Below are 2352 nucleotides of genomic sequence, written 5' to 3'. Positions count from 1 at the left end.
CGGGCGTGACACTCACCCTGATCATTCCAGGCAACCCTGTCCAAAACTCATAGTTTGGCAACATCTCGAGGCCTGTGGCATTGCGGCTGACCTTACCGTGGATGGTACCCAGGACTAGGTAAACAAACAGGAGCACGAAGAAACTAAAAAAGAAAAGAAAATAGAAGGTAAAATTTAGATTTGCGGGATGGAGGGAAAAAGGAAAAAAAAGGGGGGAGGGGGGAGGGGTTGAACCACTGGCATAGATTTGTAAGTTTTAGTTTGTTTTTGCTGGTGCCACCTGATTAATAGACAAATTGTGTTGGGTTTCGAAGTGGTATAATCCCTAATGTGCTAATCTCTCTGCCAAGTGGACCCAGAAATAGCAGATTTTGCCTGTATTGTTTTGCGGAGAACAGGGAGGCAGTTCCACGGCTATTTTCAAGAATGCTGTTGTCTACAGCGTTTCAAATTATTCCTCTTTTTGAATTTTCGGTTAAGCAGGGAATCTGGATTTGTTGAACTGAGACGTTGAAAAAATTGGGACTAACCAATTAAATTGTCTGTAACGATTTTGTGATGTGCATCTACAGACAGGTAAACCCAAATTTCGACTGCCTTATTCTTTACTTGAGTAATAGCAGTCTTTTGGGAATAACATCACGGCGCACCCATATGTAGTCCCACAGAGTGTGAAGACCCTTGATGTGGATTTGCGGAGTGGGTAAAGTAAGTTCCGAATGAAGGGCTCAAGTTTACTTTTACCATTAGACGACCAAGCTTTAAAAAAGTACGAAGAAGAAACATTGCACAAGGCTGCTTCTGTCTTTCCCTATAGATAAATAAACCTACAGTAGAGAGGATACCTTAGAGAATGCGCAAAAACCAACCACGAAATACTGTTAGTATATTCAGGTATACACGTCTTCACATATTCAAAACAGGGTAGCCAGCAACGGACCAAGTGCTGAAAGCATAAAGGTGACAATATTTCTATTCCAAACTTTAAAATATATATTATCAATTTTTGGGAGTGAGAAGATTAAAAAATGATTTTCTTACAAACAAAAAACTGTTATGAAAATTAGTCTAAACTGCATGTACTTTCTTTTTTCTTTGTTTAAAAAACTTGCGTAATTTATAAACAGTGTCCGACAAGGAATAAGATGAACTCCGTCAAAAAAGGTAAAATATATAACTGGCAAATCTAAGAAGCGATAAAACAAAACAATATTTTCAGAGTTAAAAAAAAAGAAACCAAAAACAAATACAACTAAAGACCGCAAGTAGTTAAACTCACACAATGAGCAGCACAGACCCTGCGCTGAGGCCCTCAGATTCGTCTGGTAGACAAGCATTCTCACAAGCACACATAGATTCGAGCTGGAAAAGCTGTTAATAGAACGGGGCAAATTAATAACTATAATAATATTAATCATAATAATCATCATCATAATCATCATCATCATCATAGTAATAATAATTGTTTGGAAAGCAGAGTAGGAGGGAGAGTCTTGTTTTGAATTTCAGACAAAATAATATAAAAATATAAAATGTTTACATTTTGTTTAATAGACACAGCTCAACGTTTCGCCTCTTGGCCTTCCTCGGGAGCAACTGAGAGAGAAACTAAATGTACGCTGTATACTAGCAGGGAAATGGGCCTAACAAAGAGTCTTAAGATTACGTTTGGTGGAGTGAGCTACTGAGTGAGAGAGTGAGCAATAAAAATGCAACTCACGTAGTTGGAACCGGGCGAGGAGTCGTTTTTGCCGTAAGCCGTAAACCTGGGCTGTGTGAGATGCTCCACGCATACGTAGCTGACGATGGCTATCCTGCAAGGGCAGACCGAAGAGGTTATATTTAGTGCTAGAGTGCGGGGCAGTGATGTCCCCAGCGTAAACGAAAGGGGCTGTGCGTGCAAGAGCAAGACAAGCGCTGTTCAAAAGACGGGTGAGTACTTTTTGAGACTCACGTGGAGGTGTCTCGGTGCTCTTAACAGGAAATCTATAAGCTTACACTGAGGGGGACAGCTCATGGGGAGTGGGGTGGGCTCAAATTGTTCATGTAAATGGGGGCAAGCCGGCCATGCCGAAGGGGGTAAGAGGGCCACCATGTCTAATGACACGTGTGACGTTAATGCTGCGAGCTCTAGTATTACGAGTATATTACATAGAGTTACCTCCTTTTAAACTAGAGTCCGTACGAGGTTACGTGACACGGACACATTTGAGTTTGTTGGCGGCCATTTTTAATGTGGCTAAAAAGTTTGTTTACATGTGAGTGGGCGTGTCTCTGCTCTTAGTCTTACGTGTTTTATTTGATTCTAACGTTATGTTTTGATTCAAAGTGATTCTCTTAAAGGTACAAGCA

The 2352-nt window shown here is 40.7% G+C and overlaps 1 protein-coding gene across 1 annotated transcript in view; it reads right to left on the bottom strand.

The window, feature by feature from the left end:
- LOC101852490 overlaps nucleotides 1-2352 on the bottom strand; it is a gene marked incomplete in the record, with an annotated part of 10949 nt that overhangs the window by 1023 nt on the left and 7574 nt on the right. Inside the window, 3 exon segments of the mRNA XM_013085225.2 lie at nucleotides 17-143; nucleotides 1280-1371; nucleotides 1721-1814. Of these exon segments, the coding sequence (XP_012940679.1) occupies nucleotides 17-143; nucleotides 1280-1371; nucleotides 1721-1814 (313 nt within the window).

This window comes from Aplysia californica, unplaced genomic scaffold (genome assembly GCF_000002075.1).
Source record: "Aplysia californica isolate F4 #8 unplaced genomic scaffold, AplCal3.0 scaffold00358, whole genome shotgun sequence".
In the NCBI taxonomy this organism is placed as follows: Eukaryota; Metazoa; Mollusca; class Gastropoda; order Aplysiida; family Aplysiidae; genus Aplysia; species Aplysia californica.
Note: the sequence above shows the minus strand (reverse complement) of the source record. Positions and strands in the feature narration are given on the sequence as shown.